The sequence below is a fragment of the Neodiprion fabricii genome, chromosome 5, assembly GCF_021155785.1.
Source record: "Neodiprion fabricii isolate iyNeoFabr1 chromosome 5, iyNeoFabr1.1, whole genome shotgun sequence".
NCBI lineage: Eukaryota > Metazoa > Arthropoda > Insecta > Hymenoptera > Diprionidae > Neodiprion > Neodiprion fabricii.
This window is the reverse complement of record NC_060243.1, coordinates 35,246,779-35,274,778: the sequence shown is the minus strand read 5'-3', so window position 1 is coordinate 35,274,778 and position 28,000 is coordinate 35,246,779. Positions and strand designations below refer to the sequence as shown.

The following is a 28,000-nucleotide window of genomic DNA, read 5'->3' as shown; positions in this document are numbered from 1 at the left end:
CGGGGACTAGTTGGGGGGCTAGCCTGGTGCAGAGGGGGGTTCCTAAGCCCTCTTCGCCCTCTAATTTGCTCTCTTCGTTGCGATGGGACCGGCAAATAGCCGCGAAGAACAATCTGAGGATATTATCGTCGACGACGACGGCCTACAAATTTCATCTAATCGGGGTAACTCTGTTGCGGTGAGTCTGATTTCTGCGCATTGTACCTTAATGTTGCGATTCACATTACGCCGGATGCCCAATGTTCCTCTACAAAATATGTACGGTTACGTGCACCGTTTACAGTTTTATGGTTTATATAAAATTAGTGATCGGTTTCGGGCTTGTGCCGGGCTTTGATTATAACGAACAGTGTACTAGCATTGCAATAATCGATTTCTTCAGTCTATTGCAGCTAGAAGGTGCATATTTCGTACGTAAGCGAGTGAGTTATTTTTCTGTTATTAGAGAATAATTTGTACACCTCCTTCTACTAAAGTATTGAATTTCTTGAATTGAACAATCGAGCTACTCATTTACGCTAAACCCATGTATTTACCTCAAACCTGACTAGCTCAGATAGTTTTACTATAGATTTTAATATTTCTAACGGTTACTTGAAAATCTCGTAGCAATGATTTCAACTGTAACTATTTCACGAACATAGATAGGATGATGAGATCAATGTTTATAGTAATTGTGGGTGTCACCCATCATTTCCGGAGATATATTATATATTAGTCATTCGTTTGATATTTCTACGTGTTTTAGTTTCATGATTTCGAAGCGAAAATTTTGACGAACTCTTGACTGTAAAATTTCATGCGAATAAATATCTAACGCCAAACTGCGAACATAAACTGAAGTCCTGCGTGACTTAATTTTTATATTCAGTTAGAATTATCGACGGTTTTTATTGTTCGACATCAAAGTTAAATTTTCAAACTCTCAGCTGTATATATTGTAAGAAAGACATTACATGCAACTTACATCAATCGCATAGATCGTTATTTCTTACTGAATACATGGGGCTTGACTGTAACGAAGCCGCTTCACCCTACGTGGTGAAAATAATTTCTACACCAATTTACAATAGATTGCAGGTCGTTAAAAATTGTAGGAAATATTTGAAAATCATCGAAAATCTAGTATATTGTGCAGAGAGTTACGAATTTCTACGACAACTTAAAAAAATCTACAATTTTCTTTGAAAGATAATTACAATATCCGATACGGAAAAAATAGATCTTTTTTCGTAGTAACTCGTGGAATTTTGTAAAAAACTACCAGTTTCTACAAATAATTATAAAGACATACAATTTCCCATGAAAGATAATTACAATTTCGGACCCAGTCAACATAAATTTCTTTTCTCGTAGTAATTTTAGAATTTCGTTGAAAAGTACAAATTTTTATGAACTTCATGAATTCTCATAAAAGAATACGAATTTCTACGAAAAATTGTGATGATCGACAATTTTAGAATTTGATTTAGATGGACAATATTTCGAATATAAACGAGAAAGTATGAAATATTATTTTTGAACCATCGAGGGATGTCGCATCTCTCTCACAAGGGAAACTCAATGCACTCAAGTAAGCTGTCGGAACATGACAATTCTACTCCGCGATGAATGTCGGTCAAAATATGTCTATCTGGGAACAAACTTGTGGGAAATATTCTCAGTACAAGAATGGGCAATCATTTTTCTGCATTTCAGTAATGCATCACATTACTTATTCATGGGTTGATTATAGTTCTGTATATATTTTTTTAACTTAGTGATTATGAATATAACGAGTAGGAAAAAGCCATACTCACATCTCACTTTGGATCCGGAAATTCTTTTCACTTGTTGTACTTACAATTAGCTATGTTTGTTTCGCTAACAGCAACCAGGTAATAATTATTATTTTGCAGAAGAACTTGTAAAATTCGGTGAGATGTCTGAGCTGCTTACGGATAGTGCATTTAGATGGCGCATACCTATCCGTATTAGTTATGACCATTTCGGAAGTAGATAAAGAGTTTTGCCACGTATTCATATTTTACATTGGTTTGGTACGATCAGTCAGCAGGAGCGAGCGAGCGGTCAGCATGATCTCCCATGCAGCTCTACTGAAAACTTTCGTGTGGTAGATTATAAAATGTGTTGAAAGAATTTTTGTTTTATTATATGATTTATCGTGTAAATTCGATCAAATATGTGGCGGACCTCCACCAGCAAGCCGGCGAAAAATCTTTCGCAATAGTTCCTTTTCTCCATTTCTGTCTTTTTACAACTATTGCCCTTTAAAGTTAACTTTCGCATGTCCAGGCCTCGCCGCGCTAGCCGAGAGCCAAGGGTTTGACCGCGTCGGGAATTTCCCTACATGTGGCATTTATGGCGCGACGCCACCCTTGGCCTCGACTCGGGGGCGAGCCTGCACTTTTTCCTCATCTGTAACCAGTCTTCGCCGTGCTCTTTGCGCATACGCATCTAATAGTTAACTTCGTCTTTTTCCCTGCTTTCGCATTTCTATTATACCATCCAATTCTTGTAACACGATTTCTCTCATAATAAACAGTTTGTTAATACCAAGAGTGAATACCATATCACTATCAACCACAATCTCTGGCGTCATCCGTTTACTAACCTCCCGACAGCGCCACAAAATATGTAAGAAATGACATAATAAATTACGAAAGCATGAATCATTGGACGTACTAAATTAAAATTCATATAGTTCATTACATACTTGATTGTATGATTTCTAATCCAGCATATCTGACGAATCATGCTTTGGTAATTTGTTATGAGATTTCTTATATATTTTATCGAATTCATCAAACAAATCACGTTATAAATATATTAAACGCTGAATTGGTTAAAAACGTTATGTGATTGGGCACACAAACATTTTCATTACAGGGCAGACTATATGTATACTTGTACCCAGAATATCAATTCCGTGCTTTTCTGCAGCTACGACTAGTGGGGGAAGTTAATCTTTCCAAAGAAGGCCAACGGTTGGGTTTTGAAACTAATCTTGCTTACGGGTTTGATACTTAGAAAGTGTCGTCTCATTTCCCATTGCAGCAGACAGAATAAGTATGTACTGCGATTACACGATGCTTTGTGTAGATTTTAATGTCTGATAGCTGCAGCTCACCGACGGTAACAGAGGCAAACAGATCCCGGTATTTCCTTTTCCCCTCCACGACGGCTCCGCATTTCGTCATACTTGTCCATCGCACGAGCACTGGCTCTTCTGATCTTTTTCTCCCGATTGCGTGTGAAAGAGATCGAGAGAGAGAGAGAGAGAGAGAGAGAGGGAGAGAGAGAGAGAAATTTTGTAGGTGGTATATGCATCTACATTGTTTTTCAAGTGATGATTAATGATACGAGAAAACTTTGTACCGATGGTACTCCAGCATATACATAAATATGTGTGTGTCCTCGTACGTACATTCATAGGTATACATATGATATCCACAATACTTGCAAGCTACACACAATGCGGTCATTCACAATAAATTATTTCTCTTTATTCCTTTTCAACATTGATAAATGATACTTTTGTTACTCAATTTGTAGTTTCCTCTCCTCTTATCGAAAACTCAAAAACGGAAAATCTAAAGTTACCGGCGCATAAGATTTATTTTCACGTTATTATCTGGTATTCCAGAATGCGCCACTTTGGGCATAATTTTACACCTACACAGATGTTCGGAATTTGAAAACACTTGACAATTGAACCCTGGTGCAGCCTGTCGGAGTATGCAGAAAAATTGAATAATGACCCACTCAACGGCTCACAAAATTCAAACGATTGAAAATAACGCATAATCACTTCAACGACGATTCGGGCGTTTTTTGAATGATTTCATTGCCCTAGTGACATATATTGACTCGAATAAGTTTTTACTGGACTTGACTGGACGTTCAAGAGTTTTTTTTATCTGATTGTGAATGATACAATGGTGTCGATCATGCGGCTCACGAGCGCACATCTGTATTATATACGGAATAAGTGAAGAGCGGGCAGGGAACCGATTATCAAATATGTGTACTGTAATACAAATATACAGGACACAGTCCCCGCGACTTGTACAAAATCTGGGAAAGACTATCTCTATAACTTTGAATCATGTCGTTTTCCGCACTATTGAGCCAGTTTCGAAACGAACTTAAAACTTGAAACCCTATCCGGACATTAACCTGCTTATATGAATCACGAAAACTTAAAGGAAAATGTTTATCTGAATATTTCGAAAAACAATTTCGCAAACTCTGTGTCAAATAACAATGATTTTATGTACCATTTAAAAGTTGAACTCGTATTTGCATTAACTTATTCGACAGATTTTGCTAAAGATTATTTATTTAACTCATTATTAAAAGCACTTCTGGACACGGTGTTTTTTTGGATATGTATGAACCATATAATATGAGATAATGCAGCAATGCCGAAAAATCTGAAGAATTAGCGGCGGCAATCGGGATCATGCGGTCATGTGACCTGTTACAAAAAATGTCAAGCTTTTTCGTACGTCAGTTTATGGCTGAGCTAAAGATATACTTGCAAAAATTTCACGGATTTATGAGAGCGCCATAATAATACTGGTGAGCTTAAAAATCTAATGATATTATGTATAATACAATATGCCCACGTGTACATATCTGTATGATACTAACATATCACAGCGACAGAGAGTAATCCAAAGCGATTACAAGGCCCAATAGTGTGCCCGGCATTCGGAAAAACTATTCATATGCATAATATTGATTGTATTATACGTATTGTGTGTATATATAACGAATATATACGTATATTATAGAAGCAAGGGGATCACATTAGGCAAATTGTCCGTACACTGGCCGACGAAGACACTGTGATCAGCGAGCGCAGCTGTTATAAATGTTTGTGGGCCTTGTGGGTGGATGCAGGATGAGTGTCTGCACTTCGCTATCGTAATTACATGTGACTCTCCACGTACGGCTGTAGAGATATTGCGCGTACACGCACGATCGGCAGAGTTGCGGAGTATCGCGGCACACGCGCGCGGTGTCTTTCCGCACCGTGGCTCAGTCCTTTGGTGATCTTCATTCTTCCCTGATCTTTTAACATTGTCAGTTGCAAAACTCTTATTTCGAGATACAATCAATCCAACCTGCGTTATATAGTCGGTGGGAACCTCGCGAACTCAGTCAAGCGTATAAATAGCTCCAATGACACCCAAAAACAAGGTACTACGCCATTATTTTATTCTTTTATTATTATTTTTATTAAATTTTCACGGCTTCGCGGATCTATTTATATACAAATTCATTCTTTCCTATTCATACAATATTCTTTCCCATCACTGCAATGTTTTTTGAGGACTATATATGTATGTAGGTATGTTTGTACTCAATACACACTTCACCTTGACAATTGTCTGAAAATCTTTTCAAAAGTACTTCATACATGTATGCAGCGGATAAGTTTCATCTAAAGCACGTTCAGGCTGCTGCCGAAAAAAGTTGAAAATTATAATTATTGAACTACCTCGATCAATGCAGTATCTAATACATGTGTATATCTACCCATATTATACATATAGGTATCTATACATCGCCGCGATTTGTGTATATACAGCGATGCGCGAGGTTCTTCGAGCAGACTCATTGTAAAGCCTATGTTTACTACTGTAGAGCGGTTACTTGTGAAATTTCCCATTCATGCATATTGGAATAAGTTCTTAATAGTTTTATTATCCAGTCAAATAATGTCTTGAATAAAAATTCAACAGTATTGCAAAATCTAAAAGTTTAACGTTTGTCTCCGAGCTAACACCGACTTGACTACAATTCATATTCGTATCAACCATACCGAACATTGGGGCTGGTCCAGCTATACTGTTCAAAAGCATTGTAGAAGGTATATATGTTTGTTGAACAAGCAATTAACAGTAACGAAATTGCCATATAATTTATACGCGCCAACTTGGACGGGCACAGCTAGAAAAAATGACGCTTCGTCAAACCAGCTTAATTGAAAAAAAAGGGTTTCGAGGAAATGGATTCGCGATGATTATGTCAAATACTATATGACTGACTCGTAATACTTACTAGAGGCACTGTACACGATAGCTGACAGTTCGTTATCCTGAAATGCGTAGTGAATATCGGAACAAATCCTACTAAACCTACAGATAATCTTATGCCATTACATGGTATTGCTCGAAAACAACACGGCGTTTAGTCTTTCAGTGCAGGAGCACCTACAAGCAAATCATTATCTTGGTACTAACGATGAGCTGTTAACCTCTGGGACTATAGAGCTGTCTAGATCATACATAGGAACATTGTTAGCGAATGAAAAAATGCTGGGTACTGCCTGACAGGTAAAGAATAGTAGAAACTGCACTATCCTGATTAAAGGAAATAATTCAAACCGACCGATTTTTTTCTATTGATTTTAATCGAATTTCTGGTTGAAATATTTCATATTGTACATCTGTTAGAATTAATCCATTGAATTGACCAATTTTTATCAGATTCTATTCTTCATTGTATAGAAACATTAGAATGCGATTAGATCCTATTTGATCCGATAAAAATTAAGACCACATTGAGAATCATTGCTTTCTACTTATTTTCTAACGGCAGCGAAAGCTAGACACATGGATTTGCCGATTGACCCAATTAAATCCGATTCAATGTTGATCGATTTTTATCGGCTTCTATAATTTTTTAACGGATTTCTTAAACTAGGGCATATATGCTTGAGCCACTGTCAAGTCTGTTCACTGTAACAAAATTGTAGGGCTAAAAATCTTTTGATTCACATTGATCTTTCCTTCTCCCATGCGAAACGCTGACCTTGTCGAAATGGATTCGTATGGACCTTGTTCCCATCAACAATAATCCTGTAAATGGGAACACTTGATTTAGAGGCGTTGGCATATTTGAAGTGTAAAAAATACCCACGTTGGTTATTCAACATTTCGAGTGTGATTGATGATCACACGTTCAGCGTTCAGTGCGATCACTGATCAGACCTGTTGTTATCAGGATCCAAGATCTTTGATATAGACTAGGTATATTTTTATCGCTCAAGTGTTTAGACCACTTCTTATCAGTGTGGGTATGTTGATATCTGGTAGGCATAGAGTAAAAGATGATTCGCGATAGCGTCAATTCTCTGGTTGCAGCCACTATAACGTATTGTGCTCTAAGCATCCACGGATCATGCAATGGACATTGCACTTGTACTAAGCTTTGTCATTTCCTTGCTATGTTTATCTTATTGTCGTGGCAGGCTTTTATGTATCCTAAATCAGTAACTGCGTACAACCGTTAATGCTCGGCTATTGAGTAAAGAAAATATTGATATTCCATCTCGTATCATACGTTAACTAAACAGCTGTGGTAATCAACAATGAAATGCTTTGCGTTATTTTCATAGGAAATTCTTCGCGGATGTAGCCAATGTGGCAGTCTCGTGATGGTGATTATAGTCGGGAGAAAGAGGGGAGGGGGTCATCACGGGAATGGATCTATCATAGGATGTACTGCCATATACCTACGTGTACTGTATCATACATACAAGCGTACCGCGAAATTTGATGAGAAGCAGACGGTGTGGCTTTGTGTCGTTCAGTTGGTATAATTGCTGTAGCCTGGCCATTATAGAATTAATTTGTCGAGCATTGCGTCATTGCATATGATATTGAAACTGCACGAAATATCTGAATATGACTCTACTACAATTTCTATGCCATCCACGAATATGCAGTTCACACGTATTCTTTATACTGCTCTTACTACGACGGGTTGGTGAAAACAATGCATGCATGTGTAATCGGTAGCTTAGACTCAGTGTAATCTCATTTTTCTGCAGGGGTCTTATTTTCTACTAATATTTCCGCTTATAAGGCTGGCCTACATCTTTCGTGTAATTGAATCTGCCTCCTGATGATTGATTCGACCAAGCGTATTGCTGATCTATTCGCCGGAGATTGCATGAGTTGTAGCATAAAGACAGAGGCCCACATCATGAACTTTCTCACCGGCTTTAAATGACATTACAATCAATTAGGGAGTACCTTTAACCGAATGACGTTCTATACCATATCACCCAACAGCCTATACAGTAGAACCTCGATTATCCGAACTCTCACTATCCGAACGTATATTTGCTTTATCCGAACGTTCTATTGTCCGAACCATGGCGCGATTTTTTTTTTTTTTTTTTTACAATAAAAATGCCTTTTTTATTTGATTTTCGTTCGAAATGCTGCTCGTCCGATGTTTTCGACGTTCGCTCAACAGAAGTACTCTCAAATGAAAGAAAAAACGAAGTTCGTTGTGCTCGAAGACAAATTAATTTCGCAAGGGGTCATTAAGAATTGCTACAAAGATACGTATCGTTGATAAAATTTGTAATTCACACGTAAAAAAACTTGGCTGAATAATTTATAAAAATTCGCTATTAGAGATAAATACAATGGCATCGTCGTGTTCCATGCAAGACTTCTGATTCTTGTTTTTTTTTCTTCTGTTCAATAATAATTTATCCAAGCGACTTTGTCGTTAAAAAGTGAATACTACGAATATTACCCGAGAGCGTTACAAACGTATGAAAAAGTATATATTTTAAATTGGTTGAAGAAAAAATAAAATAAACATGATTCCGAGATAATTTGTTGTACATCCGTAACATCAATTTCTTTTTGAACGAATAAAAAGTTTTCACGGAAGCTTTTTTTTTGTGACCTTTGTGATAAATTTCAAAACAAAATAAAAAATGCGAAATTATGTATATAATTGAAATACGCAAGCATCACGTTAAATCGCTCAGAATATCTGCCCGTTTTTCTTATTTTTCCCATACGCAGTATGGAAGACCGCTATCTACGACAACGCATTTCTATTATCCGAACTTTCGTTAATCCGAACTAGGCCCGGTCCCGACGGGTTCGGATAATCGAGGCTCTATTGTACTTTTCCCAAGCACGTGCAATGACTAGTACTGTGCAATTAATCGGTAGCTTCGATTAATCGTTTTTCCGATCAGTCAATTAATCGATTAATCGCACAGCACCAGTAATGACTGCTATTGAACACTGCCAACAACCGTTGTAGTCTGTTCCTGCATTCGTGCGCATTGGTGTCGCTAATCTACACGAACCATGCCAACGGAACAGCACACTCTCTACCACGAAGTGTTTAGGCCCGTACTTGCTACTGCTTTACGCAGATTTAAGAAATGGCTTGTATGATAACAGGAACTGTATCGAGCATCAGACAAATAAAATTAGAGGCACATCCATTCATAACATTTTTTATTAATTGATATGTTAGATCGAAACGGTATACTATCAGGGCAGCCTCGAGTAAACTTCAGGCAATACTATTGTTGCCTTCGAGATTTAGTTTTAAAACGCTGCGCCCTCTGTCCACGATTCCACAATTTTATCCACCAGTTGACGGTTTTTGTGCGGTTTTCCTAGCTTATTGTTGGACTAGGAAACACGTGAATTCGGACAGAGTTCTTGGAACTGGACACGGCATTATTACAGACTACACAATAGACTTACTTAGAGCATATACCGTACATACATGCTCTAAGTAGACTAGAAACTAGTGCTGCCATCGTTCGGGGGAAAGGTAGAGATGGATCAACAAACTAAAGATTACAACCCAAAGAATCCAATGGGTTTCTGTACACCGAGTTAGTGAGTCCACGGTCTTACATACAGGTCTGGAAGCTCCATTGGAGGGGTTAGGTCGCTTATTGAAACTATTTTTACGTTCATGAGTCGCCACTAGGTTCGTTGCGATCTTATCAATAGCGCAGGCGGGACCAGGGGGGTCCAGACCACAGACTGTGGTCCAACAGAGACATCACTAGTCGGCCATACTTCTAACACGATACGTATTCGCTCACTCACGCTCACTCATCGTATTTATTGAGGTTATTGTTATCCCGGTAACTAAACCGCAGCGACAACTGGTGGTGCCGCTAGAATCGAAATTTGCCCTCGCTAAGGGACGCGAATAATCGTGGCTCCCAGCATAGGAGTTTCCAGACCTGTATGTAAGATCGTGGTCCAGGAATGCAAGTCTTCTATAGTTACCGACTATATTCAATATACATATACCTATGTATAACATTCGTATAACGCGAGCATGGCTGAGTAGATGCCTTGCAGGCGAAAATATTGGAGCGTTATTGCCGCGGTGCTATCTCGTCGACTAATAGAGTTCAATTATCTTGCGCGTGCGTAGTTGGGTGCTCAGCTTGCTAATAACGTTTTTCACCGAGTGCACTCATTTGCACTAACGATGAGTGCGATTTTCTTAGGACTTTGCTTGTGATATTTGTTTAAAGTGACGAAAAGCCAGCGAACACGCCATAATTTTAACATAGAGTGCTTTTTATTTGCCAGCTTTCAGAAACGAAAGTTTTGAAAGAAGCTGTCGATTAGCTGATTTTTAATTATTGATCAACCATATAAGTCTTCCAGTTCTTTCGTTTTCAAAAGTTGGCAAATAAAACATCCATTGTTTAGATTGTCTGTCTCACTTCATCACTTCTGGTATTTTCACCTGCGCCTTGTATCTGCAGACGTGAATTTAATTTTGATTACAGTTTTTTCATTTAGTTTAGTCACATCTACGTCACAAAATGTGATGTCATATTGACAATAAATTCGCATCCCAAAAAATTGGATTTTCAATGCTAATTATTAGAGTGTCTCAATTATATAAAAGCCTAATATTTTCAGCAGGATATTGATAATTTCAAATTACCCGAAAATCCTTGCGAAGGGTGTGACCGCGGCGACCGAACCGAATAGACAAACTGACTAGACGTAATCACTATACATCTCCACAGTGTCTTCAACCAGGTATTTATGCTCCTAGAGATGCGATCGCATTCATTCACTTTTGCATAGATACTGTTGCGATTGGTTGGTCCATTCGGTAAATCCAGACGCGGCCCTACGCGTAGTCATAGTGTAGTAGTATTGAGTAGCCATACCTATTAAAGTAAACCAGCATTATGGGAGTTTGTCTGTCAAAAGAAATCCACTAAATCAGCAATTCGGTATGTGATGTAGTGCCGACCACTGAAAGTGCCGACACAGCAGATACCATACCCACATTGATGTTTTGCCCTTTTCTATTGATGTATTAGAAAGAGACGGTGAATTTATTGTTATCGACTAAACACCACAGCGTCGTTGCCGCTCTTGTATGTATGTATGTACGTACTCGGGGAATTATATGAATCACCGACGAACACTCAACCTACTTCTCTTCCTGAAGCTACGGGGAAATATTGTGCAGGCTTTTTTTAGTAGGATATGGTTACTCGATGGTTGTAGCTTTGTTACTCCAAGCTACGGCTAGCATTTATTCAGGAAGTAAATCTTTCACTCTATCTCTCTCTCTCCTTGTCTCTCATCCTCTCTCCCTCACTATGATCGAATGGTAATTCTTAACGATTGTCGCGCCTATGGCAGTGGCAGTTTTCCGTACGACTATGGTTGGCGTTGCTGCAAGCCAGATGTGTAAACTCGCGAATTGCGAACCTCGGTTGAGAAAAGAAGGGCATGTCGAACAGTAGCAGTCGACTGGCACCATTTGGAACAATAACAAGGACGATAAGAGTGGTGCGTCAAGCGGTTATAAATTCGATTCTAAAAAAAGGAACCTAACGCCCGTCAGCTCAAGTGATGAGATTGGATATCGTTTGAGAACTTGTAATTTATCCTAGCCTGCCATTATTCCCAAACTATTTTGAAATATATTCGCAGAGCGTGTCCAGGAGTTCTTAGAATATGTAGGACGTAATGTCGGTTAATGGAACGTGGGAACGGTGTAATATGATCTGTATGTAATGAAAGAAAAGGGGTCTCTGGACGATATATACCTATGATTTTCGTGTTCTAATTTTAAGTTGTAGAACCTTGCTGCCAAATATCTGCATAAGTATAGTAGTCCTGTATTCGAGGAGTGACGAGTGACTCGTCATGGTTCTCACCACAAAGGGGAAATACACAGTGTTGCGTTTTATTCTTATCAGCTGAGCGCGGAAGGTATAAATCGCGAGTGGAGTGATGTGGTTCTCATAGAATTGAATTCGGATGCGAGGATGCTGATCGTGAGCCTAATCTTATAACAGTGTTCGACTTGTGAACGAGAAATAAACTTAGCTAACACAAGCAAATACGTACGCGGTGAATAACGCGGCAAAATAAGGATATACTGTCAGGATAGCAAAATAACTGTATGACATTTGAAAGTAGATAAACTTCGACAAGTGACAATGTCGCGAGTTTCCTTAAATAAAACCCAGTTTGGCCAATATGGTTCTCGTCGCGTACGAAAAATAAGCACGGTGAGTATTTCCCTGTACGTTGATCCATATACCAATCTACACAATGATACGTACGGATGCGTAACCTGCATCGGTATCGTGCCATTATACGTGCTAGATACACCCGAACATGATGTGCAATGACAACAATTCGCACACTGTTGAATCGAGAAGCTGGAATTTTCAAACCGACATCCATACGCACAAAAGCCAGAACAGAATGGCATTCGATCATACGCTGTGCATAGTGTGTAGTTATACACATACCTAAAAATATGTATTCTAAACACGCGAGCATACACACGCACACATACACACGAAAGCCTAACCTGGGTATGCTACGGTTGAGCAATCGTGTTAAAATATTTTGAAACACCCATCGGACCGCAAATTTGTGTGCACTTTATTTTAGTAAAACACACTGTATAAGAAGGCGTTGAAAGGCGCAAAGGTGTGTCCTTTGGCGATAGCGGTTCGTCACACTCCCATGCGAACCACGTGACCATCCTTGACAGTAGCCATGCTTAATTAAAACATGTTTGTCACAAGCTCGTTGATCGTCGCCACAAATAATCTTGCGTCACTAACGATTCATTAAGGTCAATCAAATTCATTTAAGAACTATTCGCAAAACAACGGGTGAATTTTGTCTTTGTTGCAATTTACATATCTTTCGCGTTCGTTATGTCGCGACTATACGATTAATGTCGTAATATCAACTTTAGTTTGCCGCATGTTTTATTTTAATTCTCGTTCTTGTTATAATTGTCATTATACGTGTCTATACCATACTACTGCGTGAATTTCCTTCAACACTCATTGTAACTTCCCTTTATTTCTCATGAACTGACAATAATTTGTGTCATGTAACAGAGTATGCTCATGGTTGTAACTGCAACCTTGTTCCTGTATTTTTGCAATAATTGTACTTAGATCAATGCTGGGTGTTTAGCATTTCAAAATCGAATCCAAGGCAAACCAGGCAATTAATTCAGAGAAATTCTCAGGCCAGGTTGTTGATTGTTAACCTTGTCAGATTATCCGCCACATTTTATGTTAAACATTTATCACCGATCACCGCAAGTTTACACTTATACCTATAGCTGAACCTTAATTTTTTTTTTTTTGTTTTTGTTTTTTCAGACGGAGAGTGAATATTCGGTCGAGGAACAGTCCCGATTGACAGGAGCAGATGGAGGAGTCGATGAAGTTTCCCCTGAAGACGAGGGCTCCTTGTGCGAATATCATGACATCCCACCCCCGCCGGATGGCGGCTATGGGTGGGTTGTTGTATTTGCCTCGTTCATGTGCAACATGATTGTGGATGGCATTGCTTATACCTTCGGAGTGTTTTTGAATGAATTTGTCAACTATTATGGAGAAGGCAAAGGCAGGACGGCATGGGTAGGGTCTTTACTCTCTGGCATATACCTCAGCGCAGGTAACCCATCCATTCCGCAGATTTTTAAGGGCATGGTTTAACCTCGTCCGCTCAACATCTTGAATGAAAAAATTATGAGCACGAGGTATCGTCATGCCAAAATTACAAATTCAAAATTTTTTACCATGCGGTTAGCAAGAACGATGATATTCATTTCTAGACAGGCTGCTCTGCGAGAAAGATAAGGCTTAGAATAGCTTGACACAAAGTTTGAAAAATTACTGCATGTCGTTCAAAAATATTCTAGAATTCTGAGATAAGATGACGAAACTGTATATATCACATGGCTTCAACAATTAAATGAATTTTCGCCAGTTAGAGCAGTGATTGCCATGCACTGACAGCTTTTCGTTAATGATCTTCCAGAATTCAGAGATTACTTGTAAAAAATCATTGAGCTCAAAAACAACCAAATATCTGATATGATACTTGGCATAGTCGGTATGTCTGTATATTTCTGATCTGCAAATACAGTCCGAACTTATCTCTCTTTTTCCTTCCAAATTTGAGTTGGCGTGTCGGTGATCCATGCCCTTACCTGTTTCTTGACAACTAACTGGGATTGTATCCCACAGCTTATCTTTGACGCATCTTCCCATTATTCCAGGTCCAGTCGTCAGTGCCTTAACGAACAAGTATGGCTGCAGAGCTGTATGCATGGCTGGAAGCGTTTTCGGAGCGGCTGCATTTGCTCTGTCGACACTTTCATCTTCTGTTAATATGTTGATGCTAACGTATGGCGTATTAGGAGGTGAGGTATAAGTTTTGACATTGTAAAACCTTACATCAATATGTCCCACAACCCCTTCAAATCTCCTCAAAACCACTAATCATTAGTGACCCTGTATGATCTTCTATCGTCCCAGAAAATCCAATCTGTGGATTTTTAAACATGCTAGCTTCCGAAGACAAAAATGGCAGAACTTTAGAATGGTTAGCCATTGAAAATTCGAGAATTTCGTATGAGATATCTTTATTGCCACGTGTCTCGGACATGCAAAACAATATTGCATAAAAAGAGCTGGCGCAAAGCTTAGTGTTTAAAAATGTTGTCAACCATCTGTCCTGGCCTGGGTTGAAAGTTTCGGTCATAACCCTGAAAAACATCGGATGATAATTTTCAAACATGTATCCCTTGCGACTGGCACAAGCAGAATTGCAAAATATCAAATAGCACTTCGTTTCTGACCAATAATAGAGAAAAACGTGATTTTGGGCTATTATGTATATGTATCATGTCATACCACACACATGTAAACCTTGTGGGTGCGAAAAAAAATTAAACTACATCACCATTCCCCATTCCCTGGGCAAAGTTTAAGTACTGATCACTTGTGGATGACAACCAGAACACAATTAGTTGAAAGCGCATTCACTGTGGTTTGTTGTTTACGAAATTGCTCACCTTTCCGAGCATTCATAGCTGCATGCGTTTCAATAATAAAAATAGCAATTGAGACTTTTCCAATGCATTATTACGACCCGAAAGGGCTTACTCTGAAAATGGTATTTCATTTTTTGCAGACTTTTGTACGAGCTTTTCAACGAATGCTCACAGGTTAAAGGCAGTTGTGGGAAAAATCGCACTGTTAATTATCCTTACACTCTTTTTAACGTTGAACAGGTATCGGCTTCGGTCTAATCTACCTACCAGCAGTCGTGTGCGTTGGTTATTACTTTGAAACTAAAAGATCGTTGGCCACAGGGATCGCAGTTTGTGGTTCGGGAGTAGGTACCATAGCTTTTGCCCCTCTAGCAACGATGTTAATTAATGCTTACGGCTGGAAAGGAGCTAATCTGATTTTAGCCGGCCTTATCCTAAATTGCGCGGTGAGTCTTAATTTCCTCAATCTTGCAACTTTATACACTCATGTCTAGTTCAACAGACTTGACTCCCTTTCAAAGTGTTGTCCTGTCATGTAATGCATGCATGTTACAGGTTTTTGGCGCAATGATGAGACCTCTGGAATACCCAAAATTGTCATCTGTTAAGCCGTTGCTGCAGCGAATGGCAGAAGAAAAACGGTTTCAAATGGAGCGTGGCAGTATAGGAGGATCCTACTTCATGGTACAATTACCGGATGGATCAATGGAGAAAAGAATGAAAATGCCCATTAACATTGATCCAGGAGTACACTCCAGTTTCAATCTAGATCAGCTAGTACCAGGTAAATCTTTCATACGTGCGTACATCACGTGTGCATAAGGATAAGTATGCTGTTTAAATTTTCATCCATTCCTTGGCACACGTGAATGCCCCACTTTACTGGAACACTCACAAATATACCCTCAGTGAAAATGTCCATACTGTCAATAAAGGGTAATGTGGCAAATTTTAACAGCCAATCAAGTTGAGAATCTACCTAGTTTTACTTGGATAGGCAAATCAAGGCAAATGAATTCTATCGTTAGTATCAAATATCGTTAATATCGACTGTGTAATGAGTCGACACTATAACAAATTCTACTCTCTCTATTAGGATACGAGACTTAGATTCGTATTCAACTATATCCAGGACTACAGTGATATTCACCTAACACTACTAAACTCGTTTCAATTCCATAACTTCTAAAAAAAATTCGCTGGATCATATTACACGTTGCTCTTTTATACATTTATTGGTCACACATGTTTGAAACTATAGTTCTAAAAGAAAAATTTTTGAAATATAGGTATATTTACAAAGAGCTCACTACACAGAACTTTTCGGATTTTCGTAGGTACTCCATTGACTCCTGTACCAACCGTGCCAACTTTGCCTACAATTTCGGAGGTAAAAGTACAGGAGCAATCGTCATCCGGTGGAACATCCGCAAGTGGAAGTGTGGATTTGAAAAATGCTATAAACAAGACCAAGAGCCGTAAAGCAATTGACGAAGGAAAAGAATCCAAAGATGTTCCAACCCAGGAAAAACCGGAGAATATTGAGTTCAACAAGGCAAATATTCCCCGTAACGCCTCTCAGCCAGCATTCACCACCCACGTGCAAGGTCTACCAAAAAACGGCTCGGTCCCATTCTTTGATAGAATTCGAAAAACCAGTACTGGGGAGAGATACAAGCCAAGCCTTAGCGCTATCAAGAATTCCCGTTCCACGCTCAACTCTAATGGCGATATACGACGGAGTCTACACTTGAGACTATCCGCCAGCAGCATGCTTGGATCACGTAACAATAATGCTGAATGCGATGTGAGTAGTTGCCAACTGAAGTGTAAAAACTTAAATTATAAACATTAGCAGGTGCAAATCAACAAGCTGCAAATGCTCGAAAGCACTTGCCATTGCTATTACCTTTCATTTTCAGGATGGTGAAAGCATCACGTTTACCACGAGCAAATCTAGCATACCTAAGGAAAAGCCAATGATGATTCGACCATTGTCGAGAAGGGATATATTCTACAGTGGTAGTGTACTCAATTTGGCTGAGTGTCAGAGCCAAAAATCTCTTGCAAATTACCGGCAAAGTATCATTTCGTTGCCAAAATCCGTACGTGGAGACGTCCGTGATGCTGACCCGGAGAAGGGACCACAGCGTAAGTGCGAATAGTGTTAAAGAAAAGCAACTGAAATATTTCATCGAACAAAGTTCGATAGCAAAATTAAATGTTCAATAAAAGTTCCCAACTTCTAAGTAAACAGTTTTAGAATTTTAATGATTCATTCGTGTTTGATAAATATACATGGATTAGTCCTTCTATTTCGTCACGATAAACTATGAATCGAATGAGAAGTATGAGCACAAAATATGTATACATATAGAGTCATACGCAACTGTGTTTCGAATTACTATATCACTCTGATTGATATTTCAGAGCCACTTTGTCCTTGCCTAGTCCTGCCTGAGTCTTTTACCGAAGCTCTTGCTACAATGATGGACATGTCTCTACTCAAGGATCCGGTATTTCTGTTGATCGGTATCAGCAATGTGTTCGGCATGGCTGGACTTTACGTGCCGTTCGTTTATCTTGTGGATGCTGCCAAGTCACATGTAAGTATATTTAGCAATAATGCGAGAAGAAGACAAGTATTGAAATATCATTGCCCCTAAGGATATGGAGTGCCAGATTTGAACCCAATAATAATATAGAGAAATTTAGATAAAAGTCGATTGAATCTAGTTGGGGTTTTGTCGTCCTTTGAAGGAAGGTTTATTGCAAACGCGTATGTGACACGTAATGGCATAATGATGAAATTTTCATACAACCCAAATTTATTCGGAATTTTCAACACAGTGCAAATTCATTGATTTATTATTACAAAATCCTGTGTCGAATATGACTAATTTAAAACTTCAAAAAAAGCAATTGAAGCTTTATTGGAAATGGCCAAATTGTGCAAATGTCTTGACAGAAGGCATTAGAAAATTTGTATGATTTCTATATAATATAGTTGACATTTGTTATCACGAAATAGCAGAGCTTGCTGCAATGGAAGAGGAGATTCGAATGCTGCTGTCAGATTTCATAATCTGATGAGTGAGACATGACTCCTATAGGCACGTCTTCGATAGTACTCGACAAGATTAGGCCATTCAATGACAATTTCAATTCCGAATAACGTAGATTTTGATACAGGGTTACAGAATACAAATAAATAAAATCAGACACGAAACTGAATGAATTCAATGATTGTAAATACTTGAGGCTTGTTTTTTGCCTGTACTTCCTCAGGAATTTCTTAGAAAGATAGTAAGAGTCCATAACATAACGTAATTCTCGCCATATTTCACCTATTAGACTAAGCCTTTCATGTAGGCACTTCCGTGTCTTGGATTTGTGCTTTGATGATGAGCCTCAGAGTACTATGCGTATATCATAGTAAGATGAAAAACTATTGTAAGTTGCAGAGAAGTCACGATTTTGGCCTAAACCCTAATTTCAACTATTGGTAATAAGTAATATTACCCGCATATATAAATGTCTAATAGTACTGGAATCGCTTCTAAAATATCTTACAGGGAGTTGATGCAAGTTTAGCACCATTGCTGTTGTCAATTATCGGAATCACGAATACAGTGGGACGTGTGGCTTGTGGCTACATCGCAGACTTTCCGCAAGTTGATTCATTGTTAATGAATAACATTTGCCTTGTTGTTTCGAGTATTGCGGTTGGAGCTACACCTTTCTGTACCTCATTTGCTGCTTACATAGTGATGAGTATCTTTTTCGGACTTGCTATATGTGAGTATGATTTATGTACAGAATGTATAAGCATATAGTACATGTATATAAGTATAATAGAGAGATATGTAGAATACGGCCCACTAATACTATGTGATTGAGGGCAGTTATGTTTGTTTCCGTTTGTTTGTGGTCTATTTCTTTGAATCGTAATCCAAAACGACCAAAACGATGTCTATGAGGTATAGATGATGCATATGCTTTCAGCTGGATACATTTCGCTGACCTCAATTATTCTGGTGGATCTACTCGGCTTGGACAAACTTACAAATGCATTCGGCCTTCTAATCCTATTCAGAGGTGCCGCTGCTATCGTTGGATCTCCGCTTGCTGGTGCCATATACGATGCGACGGAAAACTATAACATTTCATTTTACATGGCAGGATTCTTCTTTTTTATTAGTGCAGCAACCAGCTTCATGGCACCAGCTATGAAGAGATGTACTACGCCTCAGGTAAAGGATAATTAGATTACTCCAAAATGCTTTGGCATAGCATGATTCTGAATAATACTTTGATTACTTAATTCAAATGAAAGTGGCATATTAGTTACAGTAAAATAGTCAGCAAGTATGTTCTTTAACCTTTTGATTACTCGACAATGCATCTACAGGCCCAACCCGTCATAATGGATACATTAACGCCTATTGACGAAGATATTGAAGAGGAAAATGAAGATGATATCCCAGAGATCGTTGAGACGGCTGCGTCGCCTCAAGAACCCCAAGAAAAGGAAATCAAACAGATTGAATCTGTTTTATAATAATTGCCGAAAGCCTTTGTGTGCTTTATTTCTTCGACGAGCGTCCCAGATTGATGGTCAATGCAAGGCGAATAAGCTGTTAAAGAAATTTCACAATGAATTTGAAACTCGATTTTTATAGTCACTTAAACGTTGAAGTAAAACGTTGTGCTTAATTGGACCTGCAAGCTGAAAGAAGTGTACGTTAACGGACATGATGCGAGCAATGTTGCAAATGTTACCGGGATTGCGTTCAGTTTACGACCTTCTATCAATTCATATGTCAACAAACGGGTTCACACTTTTAGAGCTTGTACGGCAATTATTATTTATTTTATACTGTGATCGAGATAATCGAGAAATATATAAAATATTAACTTAGTAAAAAATTCTGTGAGAAACAGGTTGAAAGAGTGAAGATTAAATGGTTGAGTGAGAGAGTGAGTGCGAGAATCGACAAAGAGACGAGGGAGTACGTTATGGCGAGGGCGCGGCAAACTGAAACAAATACATTTTCATGCTCGAATGTACCCGGTTTCTTGAGAGTATGAATCTCAAAAAAGAAGAGGAGGTAGAAAGTGTGCGCAGGAGAGAAAGAGAGAGAGAGAGAGAGTAGATTAGAGTAGAGTAAAACTTGAGCATAACCCGCTCGTACGGAATATGATGATAAAGCGGGGATCGGCTGTCAACTTCAGATTTTGGGGTAAATGTTTGCACGTTCTTAAGGGTACTGGTCATCCTCCCTTTTCAGTAGTGTTGAGAAAATAGTGGGTTTCGCGTATTCTCAAATTACATTCGCAAATTTTTTAAGACCAATTACTGCTACCAAAATACAGCAAAATCTCGATTATCCAAACCCCCTATCATCCGAAGCACGATCTACTTTATTCGAATGATGTTTTGAAATTTTAGAACGTATGTAACTACCCTATTAGTAAAAAAACATCGGAGAAAGTCTGTTTATAGCGCTACGTTAAAATTACCCATATTTTAATTAACTTCAGGTGTAATCAGAGTCATAACGATGTGATGTGTGTTACAGTTAGACGTTCAGTTTGTTAAAGTAACAAAAAAAAATACATGCGTAATGTTTCTAATATTCTTTATCATATTGCAGCATCGTTACATTTGACATTACTATTCCATTATCCGAACTTTCGCTAATCCGAACTAGGCTCGGTCCGAATTGATTTGGACAATCGAGGTTCTACTGTAAATTCATTCGGTCAACATAGGTGATTTGGAATAAATTTATCTCAATAAATAGCTTTGTGCTCCAAAAGCACTGGATATCACGTACGCCGGTCAAGGGCTGGTGTAGGAGGAGGACAAAGTCTCTTACTTCGAAATATGCGGGTAGCTGAAATATTAATGGCAATGATTTATAATTGCAGCCGCAATGGTTGATTTTAAACACGGCGTGCGAATTTGTACAGGATCGTGCCACTCATCCTTTCCACGTATAATCCACATCAAGTACTGCAATTATTTATTGATAGTTCAGAAAAGTGTAAATTGCTTTTGCGTACAGAAAATTGGTAGCCACGATGCTCTATGTTCAACCTTACCGTTGGAGTAAAATGTCAGTTTTTTTTACAATTAGTATTATCTAACAATAAGTCTACGCAACACTTATGCGAAAATGTCGCAGTTAGCGCAATTCTACGTGTAATGCCAAGCAAAAATATGTGAAAATTTTTTTGTTTCGTGCGAACATATGGCCGGAAAATATATTCCTCTAACAAGTGGTAATTGAATCACAGGAATACATTTCTTGGCATTGTTATGGCGCTAAACAAATCTTTATGGGTACTTTCAATCGGCATTCCATGTAGAACCGCACTGACTGCGGCATTTTCGCATCGGTGATGCTTTACGGAATATGTGTAAGGGGAAATCGAGCTCAACTCAACTACCCTCCAGATCTCAACACCTTCCGTTTTTCTTCTCTTATGAGATTTCTTTATACCACGTGATTTTCGTATTGCCGTTCCAGAAGTTTTTGCAGTCAATGTTGGTAATTCCTGAAATTGAAGGATTTTTCAACAAGGATATCCCGGAGTTCAAAAGTCGTATCAACAAAAACAACGTGATCATTTGATTGGTATTGAATCTAACTTTTGGAGAAAGAAAAATTGAAAATTTTTGAACCACTTTTTCGTTGCCAAAAATTGAATTGAGAAAGATCTATATATCGACAATTTGGGCACATAAAAAAAAAGAAAAAAATTCTCAAAATATGCTTTGCAGAAAGTTAAAAATTTTAAAAGCTTACCGAAGATTGTATCTTTAATGGTTAAGAAGTTACTCATATTTTACAGAGTAAAAAAAGTTATTTTTCTTCATTGAGAATTTCAGAACATGAATCGTCTCTTGTATATTTTTCAATCGATACTGTACGACTTTTCGACTGGCGAGTGGATTCAATTCCAATTCATTGACAATAGGACCATGCAACGAGGGATATGAGACTTCACGTAATCATGTAGTAATACGCAGTATGCGTCATTTTCTTTGTTGTTCAGACTGCGAACCGTTACAGGATCTATTATGTCGAGATTTTTTTTTTAAATGATGTACTGAGGTTCCATGGAAAATTACACTGTCCTGCAACTACCGATAAAATTTACATCGGAATTTCGATTAACAAGTTGGTTAGTGAAGAAAATCTACCTTCCGGGCGACAACCACGACGGTGCAAGTCGCAAACGAGTATGGCGGAGTTATCGTGGCTGGAAATAATAATAAGGCATATAATACGTAAACTGCCTCCCTAGTCCCTAGACTATAGTTTTCTAACGGAGCCCTGCTATGGTTGAGTGAACTCGTACTTTCATTGCCGTTTGTGATATTTTATTTTCTATCATTTTAACTACAGAGGCAATTTGTTCATTGAACACATAGCGTCTTGTTTGGGATTGTACACTTTCCTTTAAACTATTTAAAAAAATTCTTGATTATGATTTTTTTCATGAAAACCCTGAAGAATGTAATTATGGGTTGAAAGTGTAGGCTCCTTGCTTTTTTTTTTCTGAAACCGGCACTTCAGTAAACGCAGGTAGTCTTTCCTGTACCTAGGCAGGAGAAGCTGAACTAGTCTTTGAACTACTAGAAGTATATTGATATTCTTGGAATCAGAGGCCGAAGTTGAACAAGATAAATATTGTATGAACATTGAATTGAAATGTTTAGTCAACACTAACTTTCTGAATATGAATATAAATGATGAATAATCAGTATTATGCATTTTTGAATGGCTTTAGAAGCTACGGGATTTAGCAGTGTCTTTTATTTCTGCTGGGAGTAGAATGTCTTTGTAATGTGTGGAAACGAATCAACCTACTCATCTACGAGTGGTCAACCAAATGATGTCAGTTGAGCAAGTACCACGTTGTCGTACATTTGGATTGCTTGCTTGTAGGAGAGTAAAGTGTTTCGATTCCACATAAACTCCTTGTATAGACGTCTCACATAAATTTGCACACAGTTTTCAATGTTCGTAAGTGTTTAGCGCACTTAAAAAAATATGTGCACATTTCGCGACCAATTGTTTTGCGCCTCTGCCCTTTGTAAATAAGGTTGATTTTTCGATGAGAATTGAAAGTGACCTACATTAAACAAAATCTGTACACCCACTCTGTACAAGTCAGGACAAGTCAGTTACGACTCTGTACCATGTGATGCAATAGTTTTGCAAGCAATAATGTCATGCAACTATACTTGGGAATATATTATTAACAATTTGCCTTACCGTGTAGTTTTAATGTCGTTATTGACGTGAAAAATATAAATTGAAATGAGGGATATTCTTTTGACGGCTTTTTTTTTTGTCTCTATTGCCCGGTGTGAGAGGGTGTTTAATATTTTTGTAGGGTGCGTGTTTTTTTGCTAAGAAAAGTATGAAAATTCACGTCGCATATGAATATCAGTTCTACTTCCTCTTCGGCCGCGAGTTAACGTTGAAAAAAGATATCAGAATTCTACTCCTGCAGCGAGATCTTTGAATGAACAGTGTGCAATGTTTCATGGTGTATAATTTTTCAAATAGCAAATCGCAACAGATCACCATGTGATGTATGTACAGTACAATATGCTATGTGTACATACATAGATACATTTGTACATACCTACAGTACCATCTACGGATAATTGTGCGTCTAACTTACTATCTGGTAATGCTACGATTTCTAATCACTTTACGGCACAATCTGATAGCTTCAAGCGCACAGGCTATTGCCTACCTTTTATATGACACGTTTACCATGAGCAGAGTCAAGTTAACACAGCCACTTTTCTGATTTATTTATGTTATTCACTGTTTTCTGCTTCAAATTTATCAAGTGCAAGAGTCAGCGGATGATGGATAATTGAAGGGCAGGCGAGTTTCTGTTGGCCACGATGACTGCGTTTTTTCTACTATAAATTTCATTCTCTTGATAATTCGTGACACCACACCACGTTTGTATTTGAAAAGAGAACCGATGAAAAGGTCTTGCCCACTGAGTCGAACTGTCCTGTGTGATGGTTAAGTTTCTATCCTGGAAAGGGGGAAATTTGTGGAAATTTAATTTGCGTAATACGTTGAATTCTTGGAGAGTTTTTAAACGCTGTACACCCGGCGCTTAGCTGCTTAGTTATCTGACAACGAGGCCCATTATTTCATTCGAAGCTTTTATATGCCCGATGCGACGAAAGGGGATAATTGTACGAGTCTGTAAATTAAAGAAACACTTGTGCGCCTTTTTCCGTAATGTATAGCGAATGGCGGCAAAAATTGTTTCTAATACCAGTTAGGCTCACAGTCAAAATAAGTAAAACAATACGTTCATAAATTAGGAATTGCAATCGTAAGTTGAGACGACAATATTAATCGTTATGTTAGCTTTATGCGTTTTGATACGTTCTAGGTGCTCTAACATAAGTTAGAAAAATTAAGCATTTTTTTTCACATAAGACTAAATTTTGTACTATCCTCTCTTACCTCACTTGGTAGAAAGAAATCATTTTCGAAACAGTTCTCAGCCATTTTTAAAAATCATTGGTGCAATGCCACAGTTAATGAATTGGAAAGTCTAAAATACCTACACACAGTGTAGTAAAATGTATCCTAGCGAGAATCAGTGATATATATATATATATATATATATATCACTGATTCTGATTCTGATATATATATATATATATAACTTATATATCAGTGTAGTGAATCGTAAAGTTACAAAAAAATCAGCGCCTATGAAAACAGAAAGTCTATCGGGTTACGGAAGAACTATCCACACACGTATAGGTAGTACAATTTGAGTTTTATTTCAGTTTACTTATTGTTTAGCTCAGTCCATTTTTTTTTTAATTAGAATATACATATATATATATATATATATATATATGTGTGTGTGTGCAAAATTATTTGGTGGACTTTCATACACGCTTCGAGTCTGAAATACAACATGGTGTGCACGAAACTATTGCCAATTAAGAAATGTAAAGCCAGGCTCACAGTACTTATTTAAACATTTTACATGTATTTATGTTATGTCTACCGTGGGTAGACTGTTATCTTTAATGTGAAAGTGATTGTATATCATTTCGTTTCGTACCTGCGGTCCTGTTTGCTTATTAATTTCAAAACAAAATAAAAATTAATTAAATTTCGCCCAGGGGAAATTTTAATACTTTGCCATAAGTTGTAATTTTAGAGATTTAATACTTTAATTTTTATCTAAAATCAATAATGAAATATGGACTACACAAACGAAGTATTTACTCAGGGTGGCCACTGGTTACGGAATTCTGGAAAACCTGGAAATGTCATGGAATTATGAAATTCTGGAATAGTCAGGGATATGTCAGGGGTTTTTGTGGAAAGTCAGGGAATCGTTTACTATTTTCTTCTTCATACGAATACGTCCCACTATGTTTTAAAGCTTTAGATAAATTAAATCTAATACACATTTTTTTACCATCGCGGAAAGGATCTCTTCAATCTTTGAATATTCCTTAATATTACCTTACAAACGATTGTGCACGTCGGCTAGATGGGACAGTGTGACCCAAACGAAATGCCTTACTTAAAAAAAAAAAAATATGTATATTTTTATCAATTTGCTACAGGCAATTTATCCGAATGGTCAGAGAAAATTAAAAAATTTCTTCTGGAAAATCTGGAAATGTTAGGGGATTTCATTATGGAGGTTTAGTGGCCACCCTGTTACTACCAAACACAACGTAGTAATACTAAATTAGACCCCTCGATAGAGAATTTTTGGATTAGCAAGTTTCAATAAACCCTGCAATCTGTTTAGTGAATTTATTATACCTATATACGTTGGACATTCTAACTCAAGCAGATATATACCTTTTCTACACGTATGGGTCACCGATTTTAACGGTACTTCAGAGTTGGTTTATAGCTAATCAACAAGAGTTTCTACAGATTTATATATAGTAAAATCCAATTTCAAGTGGTTCGGAAGATATTTAACTGGGAGGAAACGAAGAAAAACAAAGTGATCACATTCCCCAAAGCGAGTCGTTACAGCTAGCATCCCCCTTATACTTATAAATTGTAATGTATGTGGGTTATTGATGATCAAATTCTCATCTCAATTATAGTTCATAACGAAGGAAGAAAGGGTTAATTATGCACACACTTGTAAAGCAGTTGTCAGCTGTCCGAGGCGATTGTTGCAATTATATTTAGGCGTTATGTAATTGTTCAAAATATATTTGATAAATTATGGTTCATTGTAAATTTACAATGCAATAAGTATCTTGTGCGGATGTCGGCATACCATTTCTAAGACAAAACGAGGATCCACCCAGCATTTGCTTCTCTCGGTTTACTATGTACATCCACTTTTGACTATACCTAATCTGAGTCTGGTACATACCTGTATATACATACATACAGTGTATTGTAGGTCGAGGACGCAAGAGAAGCTTAGACAATTTTTTTCACCCGGCGTTCCTCGATTTTCTTTCAAGTCAAGACCTGTATCTCTGCATGAAACACATTTTAGTGCCTGCATTGCCACGAAATCATGTAGAATTGCCCAAATTTTCACTCTTGCTCAGTTAACTAGGATGCAAAGCTTGTTTCTTAATACAGGGTATTTATGTTAAGTCTGCAAACAATTCTAAGGTCTGTAGGGGCTGCCCAGGCAAGCATTTTGAGGTAAGACACTCGTCGGAAATTCATCCTAACGGTTGTGGAGTGCTTTGAAGCAATTGGTACCGCGCGCTCGTTCGTAGTGTAATGAATCAGATGCGATCACTTTCGACCCAACCTTTTATTCAGCCATAAACAACGGTACAAAGTTCTCATGTAAAGTCAACAAAACTATAAACTCACTGGAATACCTGAGGCAATGAACAGACATTTCACGGGGTGCCTTCTTTAAGATGGCGGACACTTTGAACAGTGATTGTGAAAGATCCGTTTGAACATGTGAAATTTATATATTCCGTACTACAGAAGCTTGTCTTGTTATTTTTCTCATTGTTTATCGTTTTTCCAAAGCTTATCGTTTTGTTGACTTCACACGAGAACTTTTTACTATCGTTTACGGCTGAATAAAACGTTGGGTCGAAAGTGATCATATTTGATTCATTGCGTACACTACGAACACGCGTGCGGTACCAAATGCTTCAAAGCCCCGCACAGCCGTTAGGATGAGTTCCCGGCCATGGGTGTCTTGCCTCGAAATGTTTGCCTAGGCAGCCCCTATACACCCTAGAAGTATATGCAAATTTAACATGAATACCCTGTATTATGGCTCGTATTCAGAGTTTAACTTGACCATCTGTCAAAATGTGTCGGTGTGAGAATTCCCTTCGCATTCATAAAATGTTCAAAATAATGTCAATTTAATAATATGTTGATTCCCGCATTTCTTATTCGTCGACAAAAACACTTCGTGCATGTTGGAATTCCAATACTTTAATAAATTAGTGTAAAATACATTACTGCGGCTTATCATTTGAAGGACTTATTGTTCGTTGAAATTATATGATTTCTATAGTTGTAAGGAAAAGAAAGAAATAAAAGAAAATTCAAGAATACTATTCAACGATAATTGTAAATTTCTGACATACGTAGGTAGTGTAATAATGTATTATAAAATATAATTGTGTATAGCAGAAACACAACTCTACTGTTTGAAATTTAAAATACATACGTATAATTAACATTTTATGCTTGGTAATACGAAGAACATGTGAAAAAAAATGATACTAGGCCGTTATGTTTGAATCTATAAACTACAGATACATATATAATAAATCAATATATTATAGAAATTT

The 28,000-nt window shown here is 37.8% G+C and overlaps 1 protein-coding gene across 5 annotated transcripts; it reads left to right on the top strand.

Annotated features, from left to right (window-relative positions):
• The first annotated feature begins 27 nt into the window (after positions 1 to 27).
• Positions 28 to 24,936, top strand: LOC124184090 (monocarboxylate transporter 3). Of its 5 annotated transcripts, none has more exons than XM_046573513.1 (11): positions 28 to 178; positions 13,478 to 13,775; positions 14,383 to 14,526; positions 15,400 to 15,605; positions 15,715 to 15,943; positions 16,497 to 16,966; positions 17,082 to 17,310; positions 17,590 to 17,765; positions 18,735 to 18,957; positions 19,165 to 19,412; positions 19,571 to 24,936. In XM_046573513.1, exons 1-11 carry the CDS (start codon positions 83 to 85, stop codon positions 19,718 to 19,720), a joined length of 2,469 nt encoding a protein of 822 aa, XP_046429469.1. In that variant the 5' UTR covers positions 28 to 82; the 3' UTR covers positions 19,721 to 24,936. The 5 variants fall into 5 exon arrangements, with proteins under 5 accessions (XP_046429469.1, XP_046429472.1, XP_046429471.1 ...); XM_046573516.1 differs by lacking the exon at positions 28 to 178 and adding an exon at positions 5,008 to 5,208; XM_046573515.1 differs by lacking the exon at positions 28 to 178 and adding an exon at positions 11,553 to 11,627.
• Positions 24,937 to 28,000: the final 3,064 nt, after the last annotated feature.